Source organism: Emydura macquarii, unplaced genomic scaffold (genome assembly GCF_026122565.2).
Source record: "Emydura macquarii macquarii isolate MOO-44397 ecotype Brisbane River unplaced genomic scaffold, CSIRO-AGI_Emac_v2 contig_2422, whole genome shotgun sequence".
Classification (NCBI taxonomy): Eukaryota; Metazoa; Chordata; order Testudines; family Chelidae; genus Emydura; species Emydura macquarii.
Window position 1 is genome coordinate 11711256 of NW_027132559.1, and position 14208 is coordinate 11725463.

The 14208-nt window shown below is 36.4% G+C and overlaps 1 protein-coding gene across 3 annotated transcripts in view; it reads left to right on the top strand.

Moving 5' to 3' along the window:
- Window positions 1-12688, top strand: part of ZNF385D (zinc finger protein 385D) — a 568873-nt gene extending 556185 nt beyond the window's left edge. For all 3 annotated transcript variants that reach the window (XM_067561938.1, XM_067561940.1, XM_067561939.1), the window contains 4 exons: window positions 1208-1441; window positions 3740-3918; window positions 5245-5346; window positions 9395-12688. In XM_067561938.1, the coding sequence (XP_067418039.1) occupies window positions 1208-1441; window positions 3740-3918; window positions 5245-5346; window positions 9395-9628 (749 nt within the window). In that variant the 3' untranslated portion in view covers window positions 9629-12688. The remainder of the gene's footprint in view (window positions 1-1207; window positions 1442-3739; window positions 3919-5244; window positions 5347-9394) is intronic.
- The last annotated feature ends 1520 nt before the right edge of the window (window positions 12689-14208 follow it).

Below are 14208 nucleotides of genomic sequence, written 5' to 3' on the forward strand. Positions count from 1 at the left end.
GTTACATTTTAAAGCTGTTAAATGATAGTCATGAAATAACTTTCAGAATGTAAATAAAAAATCCCATCTTTTACAGTATTTTAACTATAATAGGACTGCAAATGGACTAAAGTCAACTGTGTTATGATTGACTGGGCTCTATCTAATGTCACAATTCTGCCATCTTGCTTGCTATAATAATTTGTAGATAAAAGTCTAAGTTTTTAAAATATTATCTTTTACTTTATACACCTTTTACTCCTGTGGTTGTTTAAATAACACTCAGAAACTCATTGTAAAAAATAAATATATAGGAATTTGTATAGACACTTTGTATATGATTTTAATAAATATATTTTTCTTGTGACATTCTTCAAAAATAGATGAGTAAAGAAAAAATATAAATCCATATATCTCTGTATTCTGATGCCATCACAAAATTCTACAACTGAGCTTTATTTCATGCCTATAATGATGCCTACAGAATATATGTTGATTGTATCTTTAATTTAATTTAATTTTGGGAAAGGAGTCTCTAGCTGAGGATAGGTGCTTCCTTATATGGGACAAATTTAAATAATTAAAATGTATTATATGTATAGCATTGTGTATGATAGTTATACACACACATTTTCTGAACAAACTGAGTGTATTTCTACAGCTCTTTGAAAATATAAAGCCATACAAGTAATTACTGTTATTAATCTATTACCTTCGGCTAAGAGCAAGAGTAATAGCAATTTGATATTTTGTCTCTATCTGACTTATTTCAGGGGCATACATTTTTAAAAATAGTACAGAACGTTAAAAGATCAAAAATAAGATAGTAATAATACATAGCAGTTTTATGGCACCTTACAAGTTCAAAGGACTGTGTACAAATGTTAATTGCCTAATTTAGTAATAACTGATATGACTTCTTTTAAGGGAGCATCCTACATTTGTAGGGGAATGGTCTCAATAGTCTAATGTGCCTTTTCGGTTTAAGAAATGTGTATCTAGTAAGTGTTCGTATTATACAGGGGGCAGTATGTGTGGTGTTTCTAGATAGCACTGTATTTTGCAAATGTACTCTAGTAATAAGAAAAAGATCATGTTTAGTTAATTATGATAATTCAACATTTTCCCACAATATTGTGCGTCTGTTTGTAGCTGCAATATTAGAATTCCAAATGAAAAAGGTCAGTATTTTTATTTTGTTTTCATCTCCTTCTTATTTTGTCTGCAGACGTTACCACAGGGACACCAGCAATATCAACGACAACAACAGTGGAAATTCGGAAAAACAGTGTTGCGACAACTGAGATCACCTCTAAAGTGGAAAAAATCCCCACTACAGCCACTAGCAGCAACGCATGCCCTTCCGTGGAGACTGAGGAAGAAAAGGCAAAAAGGCTGCTTTATTGTTCACTATGCAAGGTTGCTGTCAACTCCACCTCGCAGCTGGAGGCGCACAACAGTGGTGAGATGTAGCAATTTCTTTTCTGTCTCAAGAGCTCTGCAATTATCTTCCTCTGAATAGATTAGATCTCTTGCAGCAGGGGACAAAGAGGTGGCAGAAAACTGGCAATTACATGGAATTCATTAACTATTAAAGAATAAATGACAAGCAAAGAGCCTTTCATAAGGGGAAAAAAGGAAGTCTAATTCCTTTAAGTTACCAGTTTTCTTAAATTTCACTTTTTATTGCTTCCAAACCTTACTGTGCTAAGTGACAACTTATACTCTGTTACTCTGACTGTCAGAAGCTGGGACTGGACAACAGGGGGGTGGATCATTTGTTAATTGCCCTGTTCTGGTCATTCCCTCTGAAGCATTTAGCACTAGTTGCGATCAGAAGACAGGATACTGGGCTAACTGGATCATTGGTCTGATCCAGCATGGCCATTCTTACCTTTGGTGCTCAGAATTTGCATACTTTCATTTATGCAATATAACAAAGAGAATGCCATTAGTTTGGTATAAAATATAATAAATTATACTGAACTAGAGGGCATCAGCCAGCCAAATTGCAAAGATAAGAGTTCAAACTTCTCGCTGAACAATAGGTTTGAGTAGCCATACAGAATAATAAAAAAAAATCCCTGCACTAATTGGCTGATGATGGCTACTGCTTGGCAGCTAGCAACTGCCTTTCTCATAAATTTAACACTTTCTTGCCCCTGGTGTTAGTAGTGTTGGAGAGTCCTTGTGTAGACAGGCCACCATCTGTTGCTACCATTTTAAACACCATATTGATTGGACTTGTAATCAGGGTTAAGGATTCTGGTGTCAGCAGCTAGCATCTTGTCTATAATAGAGCTTGTAAACATTGCTAGCACCAGTGGGACATTTTGAAAACATTCCCTAATGTAGACAATGCTGGAAAAACCTTAAGAAATAGCCAAAAACACAGAGAATGGACTTGAAGAAGAGAGAGAAAGCTAAGCTTAAAGCCTGAAACATAACATAGTGATAGAGATCACTCAGTGTTGACCTATGACCTTGTCTAATGTCTCATGATTGATTTTAAGTTTGCTATAAGTAGAATGACATTTTAGAGGTTTAGTATTAACAGGTGTATATTTCTTCCTAGTTTGGAAGACACATAGAGCAAGTAGGCAAACATAAGTAATGGGTTTATTAGGATAAAGGACCTATTGTATTCGTGTGAGACCTGTGGGTTTTAGCTGAAATATTATTGCCTAAAATGATGAAAGGTTTTAAGTTAAAATTCAAAAGAAATAACCTTGGCATGTTGCAATGTTCCTTTAAACTAAAAAGAACATGCTGGTGTATTGTTTTTGATGGTGAAAAGAAGTTTGAGTAGTTTTAAATGTTCTGCGCCAGATCTTCAACTGGTTTAAATTGGTGTGGCTCCATCAAAGTCAATGTAGCTACACAAATTCAACACCATATCGAGATCTGGCATTGTGTGCTTATCACAATAAAAAGTCAAAAAATCTTCAAAATGTAGGTTACTAGTCGAGTACAATGTGTGCGTGAATGTGTATTAATTTTGAATAAGATTGTAACACCATTATGCACATTGAATAGTAGCTTAAACCATGGATGGCCCCATTTAAATCAGTTATTTAAAGTATTATTTAACATGAGTAAAGGTATCAAAATCATACCCTTTCTTCTTGATTTTATATCTATAATGTGAGCAATGTCCGTATTTCTCTGATATTTTGGTTTCTGTCCCAGACCCTTAAGATTCTTAGGTTGCTGCCTGGAACCTGTTCTCTCTCTGAGTTTCTTTTTATTTTATTTTATTTATTTATTTTTTGTAACCTCCAGGATTTGGGAACAGACTATTTGCTTGCAGATTCAAGTTTCTGCTACATAAAAAGTATTGTTTATCATCCCCATCACAGAAGCCTACAAATCACTTGCAACTACATCTTTAATAGCTAAATCTCTCTTCCTTTTCAACTACAGTTCATGTCTTATTAGCAGCAGGCGTTAATGCAAAGAAGTCACACCAATTTAACTTTGCCTCAGGACATCCTGAGCATGCACTACTTATTGGTGGTGGCTGCTTGTTCCTGTTTTGTTGCCTAGATAAGTGCAATTTAATAATTAAATACCAGGTAATTAAATGTGAAATATTGTAACTTTATCATCAAACTGATATAGGCAATGTGGACATGTTCCAAAGATAACACATTTGACAAAACTGAGATTTATATTATTTATATATATATAAAAAAGTTGAAACAATAAAATGCAATGATCTTGCCCAAAATATCTGTTTCCTATTTGGGAATCTCTCCAGGCACTAAGCACAAAACTATGTTGGAAGCTCGGAATGGAAGTGGAACTATTAAAGCCTTTCCCCGGGCAGGCGTCAAAGGCAAGGGACCTGTTAATAAAGGAAACACGGGCCTACAAAACAAAACATTTCACTGTGAAATTTGTGATGTGCACGTAAACTCTGAGACACAACTTAAACAGGTACTTAAACAGCTTGGACAACAGTGAATCCTTGACTCTGCCTTGTTCTCATAGAGGTGAAGTACCTATACATTTAGCATGTGTCAGTCAGTATCTGAGAATTCACATCTAAATGGAGTTTGCTGCTTTTGCCCTTTCTACTTGGGCTTGTGTTCTGTGTGTTTGTTTTTGGTATGATTTCCCATCAGATAAAGTACATTTCTTCAAAAACTGTTGATTATAGACATTTAAAAACTGTTACAGAATCTCTCTTTAAACGACAATATGTTACAAGTGTCTTTAGACTCCATTATTGTCATGGCTTAATAAACCCTGTCATTTTGTGTGCTGTGTGATATTTGTATTCATGAGGATGTGGGTGTGTGCAGAGAGGGTTTTTTTTTATAGAATATTGAAAAACCTCCATAGGAGTGTGGGCTGTTTTTATCAGTGTTCCTCTGCAGCCAATAAGCTTAACCTCTAAATTGCAATTACACAAAGTTATAGTCAATCATTCTCTCTTAGATGAACAAAACCATTGTTCAGAAAAAACACTTAGTTACTTTATGTGCCTCTTGGAATGGAAAACTTGTTAAGAAAAGTATGGATATAAATACTTTGATGGACTACATTTGTACCTGTTTTATGCTTTCAGGGGGAAATAATATTGTTCTTGTTTACCTTACTTGCAATAATCCTTTTCAGAAAAAAAAAGTTCTGGAAAAAACTATTCTTAGCATCTAATGTTTCATAGAATTTATACAGGAAATTACTGCACATTCTAATAGTTTTTATGTATAGGGTCTGCATTAATGTGGTTTTATTTTTAATTGAAATAAATTGAAAAAGTGAAAGTGAAGTGAAAGTGAAATCTTGAAAACTCATGTCTGTCCTATATGGACATTAAAAGTATCATGGCACTTTGTTTTTGGGTAGGAATGCCCCTATGTTCTTCCATCACTGCTGTGCAGCAGTTGGCTGTGTTTCACGGATGCCTTAAGGTGGGATTTTTCAAAAGGGCCTAACTTTGCTCCCATGTAGTCAGCGGCGCTAAAACTCCCATTTGACTTCAATAGAAGCAGAGTTAGCCCTCGACTGAGTCCTTTGGAAAATGTCACTTATAACGCATGAAGTACTAAAAGCACCTTCGAGTTGAAATGCATCAAAATGTTTAATAATTAAATGATTGCTTTCTTTTATTTTAATTAGTCAAATGAATACTAATGTGGAGAGCAATAGTCTTCCGCACTGGAGCATGTCTGTAGAAAGGCAGTAGTTGAAGTGAGCTATTAATGATGTGATACTCATTGAAAGAAGGTGATTTTTCTAATTTCCTTTTTTTAACAGCACATAAGTAGTAGAAGGCACAAAGATAGAGCTGCTGGGAAACCCCCTAAACCTAAATACAGTCCTTACAACAAACTCCAAAAGGGAGCACATCCACTTGGGGTAAGCAAACGATTTTCTCTTCCACGATGTCCTACTGAGAAGGAGTTTCAGAAGATATCATTGGGAAAAATGTGTAAAAGTTGAATGACTGAGTGGGTTCCAGGGTATGCTGCAGGATGTAGCACAGAATCTAGGTTTGATCATATTCCCTGACTTCCCTTGGGGCAACTCAAATGTATCCTAGAGCTGAAGAATGTCAGTTCTAAGTAGTAGATGGAGGTGGGAAGTGATAGCTCATTGTAAACGGGCCTTTTATGAATGCCCACTGAAGACAATTGGAGCCTTTCCATTAACTTCAATGGGCACTGGACTAAGCCCCATAATCACTCTTTTTGGAGTGGTACTGGAGATGATCTCAGAACAGGGCTCCATTATAAAGGTCATTAAACAGAAAGAAGATACAAAGGGGTAGAAGGATAGGTCCCCAGAATGATAAAGGCTGCAACGAACCCATCTGCACCTCCCACAGTGAATCCCCAAGAGATTCCTGATCAGATTGCTGGAGAGCATCCACCATAAAACAAACACTTTTATTTTATTTTATTTTATCAAAAGTACCTGGATAAAATTAAACATAGTAAAAAAAATCTATAGTTTTATCTTGTGCAGTTTCAAGCCAGGGCTGGTCACATTCCCTTCCCAGAGGAGAAATTATTTGAGGGCCAAATCTTGTTAACTTCAAAGACTTGAGCCAAAGGGAAAATAATGTATATTTGCATTTAATAAAACCTTCTTAGGGTCTTGCTTTTAGTCATAAAATACTTTAGCTCCCTATTGGAATAGTGGAGTGTAACATAATATCCATCCATCAGCGGATGTGTCTGGGAGTCCCTATGTAGCATTGTGTTGTGTAATGAAATACAATTATTCATTGATATTCATTATTCTAGTATTTGATGCGTGCTCTTAACAAATCCCTGTACATCCCTGAGTGCTGTACATATCAGTCACTCATTCATGAGCTATAGTGTACACTTCCGGCAGTGAGACAGAACTTGGCGTCTTTGTCTCCAAAACCACAGTTCTCTACCTATTGAGGCTGCCTCTAGAGATGAGACTTTAGTCCCCAGTAGGCCAGTCATTACAGGGGTGCATTCAGCCAGTCAGGAGCCTTATTAGGCGTTGTAGTGTTCTACCCAGTGCACACCTTGGCAGGACCCATTGGTGGAGAAATGGCACAGCAGGATATCTCATTAAACCACCAGGAAATTTCGGGTCTCCAAAATGTACAACCCTATATAGAATAGAAAATAGACTATGTAACAAGAAAAGTAGGATCTGGTCTAGCAACAGATGGAAAGAACTATTGTATTATTAATCGTTATTATTATTTTATTTATAATTGTATTTATTTACTGGTGTATACTATGGTAGCACATAGGAATTCCAAACAAGGATCAGGACCCCATTGTGCTAGATGCTGCACAAACTAGTAACAAAGACGACAATCCCACCCCAAGAGCTCACAATCTACATGCCAGACAGGAGCCAATAGCTGGATGAAAGAGGCAAATGAGGTGGGAAGTGGGTTGGAAGGATGAAGTAGCAGAAATCAAGCATGTTAGCAGAGAAGCAGAGGTCATAGCTTGCTGCGTGACTTATTTGTGATAAGGATAAAAGGGTTTTTGGGGGTGGGAGGGGATTGTTTTATTTTGTTTTCCTTCTGCTAAATAACATGGAAATTGCTGTTATTTGGAACTCAAATGGAATAGACAAAAAGCCAAAATACACTAGTTTTTCTTTAATTATAAATGTTTTTGATGAGCTCTAAAGCTGATTAACTTTCTTTGCTCAACATGAATAGTTTTTCAAGTCACTTAATCACTCTGCCTCAGTTTACTCATCTGAAAATGGGATTAATAATACTTAGCTATTTCACAGGGATGCTGTACATGTTAATTAGTATTTGTAGAGCACTTTGACAATGTACTATATACTGTATGCACTGAGTATTACTGTTGTTTCATCTCTCTTGAAAAGAGAACCATGAGCACTTCAATAAATCCACTGAAAGCCTATATAGTTTCATTAGAATACCAGCTGTGAAACTTTTCAAAGAATCAGAGCTCTATGCTGCACATTCTACAGCAACAGTATCTGGAAAGGGGATTTTTTCCTCTTTTCCCATTGGCAGAAATATATCAGAGTCACCAACAGCTTTACGACTTTCATGGAATCATAGAAGTTAGAGCTGGGAAAAGACCTATTACAGTTCTGTAACTCATCTTGTTTAACATTCTGCCAAAATAGTACTGTACCCTAGTGTATATTTTTCTAGTGCTTTGTCCAGTGTACTTTTAAATGTCTCAAACAAAGGGCTTCGCCACTTCCCTTGCAATACTATTACACAATTTAATAGGTCCGACTGTTAGGAAGCACCAGACTGCATTGGGACTCACTATATCCCTCTCCAAACTGATAGGTGTCTAGCACATAAAAAACTAACCTAAAATAACCCCAACTTGTCATCATTCACTTTCTCGCTCTTCAAATCCATGTTATTATATAATAAAAGAATTCCTATAAAAACATGATTTTTCTGAAGAATTTATTCGAAATAAAAATGTAAAAACCCTATTTAAATGTAAATGTAAAGTGAGGAAAAGTAACATCATAGAAAGGGAAATAGAAAGCTTGCCCCATGACCTGCTAAAGGGTGTGACTTCAGGTCTTTCAGTGACCAAGACGAGAACCCAATGGTAGATTTTCAGAGGAGTCCCAGGGGCTAAGCTGGTGCCGTGTGGTGTAATTTGAACACACCCACCCACCCTGTCTGTTGGCTGGGGCGAAACTGGCCCTGTCCAGTAAGTGAGAAATGTCCATATTTATACAGAGATGTACACCACGCATGTACGACTTACTAAGAGAGAGATTCTCATCCCAGAGACACAAGGCCTGATCCAAAGTCCATTAAAGTCAACAGGAGCCTTTCACTGGCTGGATGTGACCTGTATTCTCGTCTCAGAGTGTAGTCTGTCATTTTGGGTTAGTTTATGCACATATCAAATATCAATGCTAATATACTAAAATGAGATCTGCTCCTGGAGTGTATTTTTAATTATCCTCAGATATAGTCAAGCATTTTATACACATTGTGTGTTTGAAAGATGTAAATGGAGAGTTTTCAAATTTATATTTGCTGTTGCACCGTGCTGATGCTTTAAAAGCTTGTTAAAGAAAAAGCTGCAGTGCTTGTTACAGTACTACATCACAGCCAACTAAATAGTGATTGCATAAAAACATATATCAAAAATGAATTTTCAAAACAGTGTTTTTAAGATACCTGCCACTTTTCATTGTCTCCATCACTGTGAACTGCTAAGAAATGCTATTTTACTGATTCCTCCCAGCAGGAGATCCAGTCAGATGATGTAGAATAGGGAACAGAGAATGCATCTCTCCCTTGTGAATGCATGAAAAATGAGGGAATGTTCATAGCTAAAATTTGACATGAAATTTGTTTTATATTTTTGCAAGGGCAGGCACTAGTAAACAGTGGTTCATTGATTATCTTTTTATTAATAGAAATTATCTAACAACAATGAAAGTACTTGCTTTCTAATGCATTCAAATGGAATGTGTTTTCACTAAGTTCTAGTCTGCATTATCAGACCATCCAAATGCCTGCTTCTTAACTGATTGCCGGTTCTTTCTTATTCAATTTTTCCAGGGCAATTGCAACTCCCCTTAAAATTTTGTAGAAGTTGTGGTTGCTCAGCTCCTGTTAGGACTCACTAAAATTTTCATTTGAAATTACATATCAAATTATAGGTTTCCACATTCAGATGTGAAACTGAAACCGAAATAATATTGGGTTTCAGTAGCCTCTACCAAAACAACATGAACATAGTCCTTCCTAACTGGAGTATGTGATATAGCAGCTCTTTTGGAAGCTGTCACAGAGATGCAGCTCATTTTAGTGTCAGAAACTAATACCACTCCTATGTCTGTATTTTTCATTTATAATCTAAACAGAGCAACCTGTCATGTAGCTAAATATGAACAAATTCTGTTTTCTCTGTTTGTTTGTTTTTTCTTTTTCTCACAGGTAAAATTAGTATTTTCAAAGGAACCTTCAAAGCCAATGGCTCCACGAATCTTACCAAATCCACTAGCAGCTGCAGCAGCAGCTGCTGCTGTGGCTGTGAATTCCCCTTTCAGTCTTCGAACAGCCCCAGCAGCTACCCTATTCCAGACTTCAGCACTTCCTCCAGCACTCCTACGACCAGCACCTGGGCCTATACGGACCACCCATACTCCCGTGCTGTTTGCTCCTTACTGAACTCCAAACGGAAATCAATTGTACTGCAATAATTTTTCAAAACAAAAACAAACAAACAAAAAGAAGCAAATCAAGAACATGGAACTATGCAGTGTTTATTTATAGTTTAAAGTATATATGAAGAGCCAGGACTTTTGATAGAGAAGTGATCAAATTCTAAAAGAGGGAAGAGGCAGTATTTTCTCCAAATGGGAGCATTCCTCTTGAATATTGACCGTTTTAGACGTGTTCTCCAGCATTAACTCACAGCGACATACAGAACTTGTGAAGCCTTTTTGACTGTGCTTTTTGGCACATAATTCCCCTGAAATGTCTTTCCTGCTTTATGAAACAACTTACAAATTTGTCTAAAGGGCATTAACTGGGTTCCAATGTACATAAAATACTTTATTCTGTAGATTAAAAGAAGAAGAAAAAAGAAACACTGTGAATAGTAGTACCCTTACTGATCTGCCTGACAAATCAGCAGTTACTGTATTTTTCTGAACGAAAGTAGCTACAATAGATGTCTTGTACAACAATAGTATTGTGTCTCTATCTATGCCACTAGGTTTATAACTGAGTTGCAAAAGGTCAAAGAACAAATTATCTCACTTTGTTAAATAGCCAAAACGATGACAACCATGTGGTGTTCCTAGTTAGAAAACTTTCTTTTCCTCACCTAATAGAAAAAGTTAAAGTTGAGAGACATCCAGTAGGTCTATGATTAAGACAAAATAAAATACAAAGAACATTTAGTGCAAAAATTCCATATGCTGTACACAAAATAGGCAAACTTTGATCTAACTGAAAAATATGTGTACAGTGTATGTATCCAAAAGAACTAATACTTACGGGATGGATCTACATTAAAGGCATGGAGATGGACAGCAAAAATATACTGTTTTCATGAGTCACAGAAAAGTATAACTTCATTAGTGCTAAAGCAAAGTGAAGTCAAGAGTAGGTTTTGCATGGTCATACCTAGCAACCGAAAACCAAATGTGAAAACCTGGCCCCATGGATGACAACAGGAGGTTTGCCATTGTCTTCAGTGGAGCCAGGATTTCACCCCAAAACTAGGACATATTCTTTTTATATCATACCAGTGGAACTGTCTGTATGAAATAGGGGTAAAAACTATTTTGTTATAGGTATGGTCACAGAAATTAATGTGTTCTATGATTTTATTTCCTACTGATGTGATATAAAATATTTATATATATAAAATCTAAGTCACAACACACCATATGCATATTATGAGATAATTCCACATCATGGATTTGGAGCAAATACCACCTTTAGGATCATAATGGACTCTAAATTCTGTAGCTGATCTTTGCATACTTTACAAGCTTTTAAAGCCTTATATATTCACTATGAGGCTTAAAGGGGTTGATAGTGTCCCTTTAAAATAAGATTCATCAGGGGTATATATAGATATATTGTATATATGTTAGAGTAAGAAAAATAACTTATAAACAGAAAATCTACTATATAAAGTAATTATATAACCATTCAGTTTCATATGTGGGTCATTAAGTAGTAACAAACAGCAGAGAAAAAAAAATAGACAAGTCTTGAATCTCTGATACTTGCTGCCTGCTTTTCCCCATAGGGAGCTGAAAAGTATCTATTAAGATTATGGAGTGGACTGCTGAGTCTGATGCAGCCACTCTGATGTGTAGCTCAGTGAACAGCCTACCATACATTTAAGATGAATAAAAAATTAAAACTGTAATTTAAGTTTAGGTGGGAGGGGGAATGGTTTAAAAGGTTTTATAACAATACGATTAATGTAAAATAATGGCCATGTGGTCTCTACCTAAAAGTGCTTGGGGTTAATATTAGCAGTTTGGGAGATGTATAAAATGGGAATACGCAGCACCCTCGACTTTCAGGTTATCCGTGGGCCTTCCATACACATTGGTACTTGCCATTTTTTTAAAGCATATCTGCATATAATTTTTTAAAATAAAAATAAATAAAAGAGAGAGAAAAGATGTTCCATGGATGTCTGTGTCCAAAAAATTCCAAAGAAGTGTGTTTATTTCTCGGTAAGATTAATTAAAATAAGCTCTGTATTAATTATGTCTATGCATTTCGTCCAGTTTATCTGCAAAAGTTTGTGCCTTGAAATCAAATTGGTTGATAGTTATCACCTTACTCAGACATAGAGCACAAGCTAGATATCGTGGTGATTTCAAGACTACTGAATTATCTGAATTGCTTTGACCCATGATATTGAAAAATAGGAGAGAAAAGTTCCTAAAGTCATATACAGGCACCTAAATAGGTGGAATGATTTTAAAAGTGCTCAGCATCCAGTGGCACCCAGAAAGGTTATAGATCGGCCCATCTTTAAGGCATTGGGCCTGCCAGTCAGGGTCTTTGAAAATCAGCCCACTCATTTAGGTGCATAAATATAATTTAAAAGCCTAATTTTGATCACCTCTTTAAAAAATTTTGGCCTGGGTCTTAGGCTGAGTATTCTATGTTCTGTACGCAGCAGCTGTGATGTCATGAACACATGTGGGCATGTCCTTTACTGAAGAGGGCAGTAGTTTTCAAAGCGTGCTCGTTGGCACCATTTATCAGCAGTCTTTTCTAGTGATCCACAGACTGAAACATTTGAGAATCAAGAGGAAGACTGGGGTGTTGGGAAGGAAGATGGTCCAGAAGAAAATTTTTCTTGTATGTAGAATGGAAAAGTGTGAGAACCACTAACATATTGTATAATATTGCACACAGCCTATTGGTAGGGAGGGCACATGCTGTACACCCTGCTATGCTATCACGATACCATTAAAATCAACAGTCCCATCTTTGTGAACATGTTGTGGCCTGTGGCATGTATGGAGGCACTGTACTAAGGACAGAGTTAATAAAAGTTTTGCTAGGAAATAAACAATGTCATTCCAACTATTTCCATCTGCAAATCCACTTTCTGTTTCTCGGACCTCTTTTGTCACAGTGCTCTATGGAACAAGTTTTGTTAACACAAGGCTCTTTTAAATGTCAGCTGTAAACAACAATCTCAAACCTTTTTATGTCACTTACTCACTACCTAATAAAGGATAAAGCCTAAATGTTAGAATCTATAGTGGATTTTCTGTGCCTTCCTGTCCCACGCCCTGTTGAACAGCACCTGTTTGTCAGGAATAGATCAGCAACCATAGGGATTCAGACTCCTCTGCTAAACAGCTATTTGCTTAATATTTTAATGAATAAATGTGAAAACTACTGGCAGAGCAATCTGCTTGGTGAATGGTGATTGCAATCTACGTGTATGACCACAGCATTTGGAATTGGAACTGTCGTAGTTAAGCCACATTACAGACACTTGTATCAATATGCCCATGGCAGAAAACATAGTACAAGGAGAAATGTCTCTTCTTATTTCATTTTAACTAAATATAAATAACACTACAGGACTGGAGAGAAGCCCTAAGCCCATGGAAATGGGTCACTTCACCCAAGATATGAATAAGTCATCGGGCTGACAGTATGAAATCATGGTTGCCAGGGAAATGGCTGTGTATGTAGTCAGGCAAGCCGTTATGTTCACTGATGATGTTTTCTCAGATTCCATAATAAGTTTTTAAAAAATTATTGTTCTGTCTGACCAGAAGACGTGTTATTTTTATGGAAGGGTTTTTGTTTTGTTTTTTACACATTATCTTTTCTGATAAGACCTATAATTTTCCAGGCATCTGTGCCTTCAAACATTTGGTTTGAAGATTCATCATTGTTCTGAAAGAGAGGTTAGTTACTTTCTTCAAAGCTAGTATAGACTTTCGGCTCTCCAAGGTCCATAAGGGAATGGTGTATTTACCGTGATTTTAAATGAACTGGAAAAGATTAACAATGGAGTGATTGTGCCAAGGAGTATTTATTTGAAAAGTATACATCTTAATTATTTCAAAGCAGTTGATCTACATTCTATACCTAGAATAATTAAATCTGTCATTTTAGAAGGGGAAAACCACAAAACAGGCTGCACACTTGTCTTTTCAGATACTGAAGGCAGAGAACCAATGCACAGAAGCTGTGTGGTAATCTTTATTGTCTCATTCATTTATATATAAAATCCTCCAGTATAGAATATCATTTTCTATCATAGTGGTTTTGCCTTTCTGTTGTACTTATGTGACCAATGGGATTGAAGAACCTTGGCATGCCATTACATAAGAGCTGAAGCCACCTGTTACTATCTAGTTCTTACTCTGCCTTTTGTTCCCCAAACAGTAGACCTGTTTTTGAAGTTCCTTGGGAAATTTTGACCTCAAAAGACCTGGGGTAAAATTTTCAAAAGAACCTAAGTGACTTACGAGCCTGTCTCATTTTCAGAAGTGACTTTGACACTTACATTCAGATTTTTAAAGTTATTTCAATGAGACTTAATCTCATAGGTGTTTAAATCACTTTTCAAAAATGGGACAAACTCACTTAGGTGCCTTTAAAAATTTTACCCCATGGTATCTAGGTATTTGCACCTTGTCTCCCAAGCTGCATTTGCTCATTGGCAAGTGCCATCACTTTGCTGACAGCGAATCATGGAAATCTCTGATTTAAATTTTGGCCCACAGTTGAAGGGAACA